The 2692-nt window shown below is 49.7% G+C and overlaps 1 protein-coding gene across 1 annotated transcript in view; it reads left to right on the forward strand.

The window, feature by feature from the left end:
- Positions 1 to 2264: 2264 nt before the first annotated feature.
- LOC106631880 (opsin-5-like) overlaps positions 2265 to 2692 on the forward strand; it is a 4983-nt gene continuing 4555 nt past the window's right edge. The window contains exon 1 of the mRNA XM_014308072.1: positions 2265 to 2352. Within this exon, the coding sequence (XP_014163547.1) occupies positions 2265 to 2352 (88 nt within the window). The remainder of the gene's footprint in view (positions 2353 to 2692) is intronic.

The raw sequence follows: 2692 nt of genomic DNA on the forward strand, positions 1-2692 counted from the left end.
GTGTGTGTGAGCGAGTGACACGCTTTGGGCTGTGAACAGGGTTGAACTTCTTGAAAGGGGCTTGCAGGAGTCCCGGGTGGGTAACTGAGGCAGAAAGCAGATTCTACTGTCGGTAGCCGGTGGGGATGGGCAGCCCTGGCGCAGGAGAGCTCTGTGATCTTGGGCAGGGGTGCGAGGGCTGCTTGTGCTCACACTGATGTCTGTCCTTCCCATCCTGAGCTGTGCACTTCTGCTGCTCTGTGACTTTCTAAAGCCTGCACTATTTGCTAGGTAGGCAACAGCGTCTGAGCTTCCCCTGTGCTGGGAATTGCAGAAATTTATTCCTGCCGTTGACTATTGAAAGAGTCTGGAGGTCAGGAGAGTTTCCAGGCTCATCAGGTTTCTTCCTCCTCTCCAAGGCAGACTCTGGCTTTGTAGCACGTTTGCTGAAGGAAAGCAACTGTTCAAGTCTGGAGGAGAAAAAGGCAAAGCTGACAATCACACAAAATGAAAGCAGGGTTTTCCATGTAGACAGAGTGCATGTGATCAGGCCAGTCCAGCCACGCCAGTGTCCATCCAGGTGCCAGACACGGACGTGGGGTGTGGATTTGGGTTTAGGTTTGATTCTTCCTGTGAACACAGGAATAAGGGCTGGCATGCAAAATACAAGGGTTTCCTCATGATGTACCTGTGGCAGCAGCTGCTTGGAAAACTTCATCTCATTTTGAAGTCTGTTTAAATTGAGAGGAAAGGAGCTTTCGCAGTCTGTCTCTTCTCAGAACAGCGTCTGAGCAATGGAGCTTAAATCAAATTCAGCAGCTCTGCGTGCCCAGAGACGACGTGCCTGAGGAGTTTGATGTTGAAGGGCTGCTCAGTTCTGGCTGCATCCCTGAGAACACTCTTGGCTGGATCCCTCCCAGAGGAGTCACAGATTTAGTCTTGACTGAGCACAGTCATGTGTTTGGAATATTTCTGAGTTGGAAGAAAACTCCTGTAGCTGTTTCTGTCAGAAATCATTGTGGATGTGTTTGGTACCTGCGCTGAAATGTCTGCAGGAGGGAGCACCTTGATGGGAGGATCCAATTTATTATTTACTTTTGGACACAAAAGGGAGAGCTCTCCATATTTCTATAAAACTGATTTATCGTCTATGTGTCACTGACATCAGTACATTGATCAGAGCAAGAGATGCATTTTTATCAGTTCTGTATTAGAATGAGAGATGTGTGCTTTACAGGCAGCTCAAGCACAATCATAAAAATAGCCTTTATTGCAAGTAATATGTCAGAAATAGAAATTCCTCTCCTGAGATTATTGGTCCTTTTTGCCAGCCTGGTCTCACAGGACACTTGCAGTTCCCCTGATGTACTGCAGGATGGACTCCTGCCAGGGATCTGAAGGAAATCAAATCCTACAAGCTTTGCCAGTTCTCTCCTTTGCTGCGTGTGTGCTGAGGAGCAGCAACAATTCCTTCCAGACTGTTTATGCTGGGCCTTGCCCTGTCTCATCACCAGCGCAGCTGTGTGGCCACAGTCCCTCCTTTTTCCCTGGCTGTGTTCTGAGCACACAGATGCTTTGCTAAAACCTCTTGGAGAGGTGATGTGCGTGTGCTGTGTTCAGCTTGGCTGCTTCCAAAGGCTCTTGAGGGAGATCAGCTATGGCCTAGGGGAGAACTGTGCATTATGAGAAATTCAGGAGTGGTTTGCTCAGCTCTAAATGAAGGTTGTTTCCAATTAGGTTAATGAAGAACACTGTTCTCATGTCCAGAGTCACTTGGTCTGTACAGGGAGCTACAAATCACCTGTCCCTGTACACGGACACTCTGAAAAGCACAGGCGAGTAAAGATAATTTCCACTGGGCTGTGAAGCATTGAGCATCCAGGGTGGCAGGAGATGAGCCCAGAGCCCCTTCCACCACTGGCACTGTGTCCTGCTGCCACCATCACCCTGGGGGCTGCCAGCTCAGGAGTGTCCTGGGCTGCTCCAAGCTGCCAATCTCAGTCCAAACACGCTGTGCTGCTGCAGTCACACAAGGCCAGGACTTGCCCAGAGAACCACCATGCAAAGGCTGATGCTCATCAGGGAAATCTGTGGCTGGAGGAAGGACAGTCCAGTGGGATTAGCAATCTGATCCCATCCCAGGCTGCTCAGTGCCACAGGCAGCGCTGGCCAGAGGATCCTGCTGGCCAGGAATGTGCCACTGTGTCCTCTGGGGAACTGAAGGAGCTGGGCACTTCTCATCAGCCAGAATTCACTCTCACTTCCATGTGTGCCTTGCTTTACAGATGGGAAATGCATCCAACACCTCAGTGTTCACGTCCACCTTATCGGAGAGAGAAGACCTGATTTTTGGCACTCTCTATTTAGTCTTTGGTAAGGAAAGATGGCCTGTTGATCCCCATGTCCCTGCCCAGCTGCCTGACAGAGTCAGTCAGGCCTTTTCCGTCACTGGTGCTTCCAGAAGTGTCCAGTCATTAGCAGATTAATTAAACTGACCTTCTCATGTTACCCAGAAGTATGGTCTGGTGACTGCATTCCCCTCTCAAGTGAATTGCAAGTGCCTGTTATGGTTTTAAATATTTGAAAAGTTGAATAACTTCTAGGAACTTCCAGTAACTCCTACCACAGCCACCTGAGGTGAGACAGGCAAGGGCTCTGCTGGTACCACCAGCTTCAGATCCATTGAAGGGGATTTGGAGCTGGAGCTGGCCCT

Source organism: Geospiza fortis, unplaced genomic scaffold, assembly GCF_000277835.1.
Source record: "Geospiza fortis unplaced genomic scaffold, GeoFor_1.0 scaffold361, whole genome shotgun sequence".
Lineage (NCBI taxonomy): Eukaryota > Metazoa > Chordata > Aves > Passeriformes > Thraupidae > Geospiza > Geospiza fortis.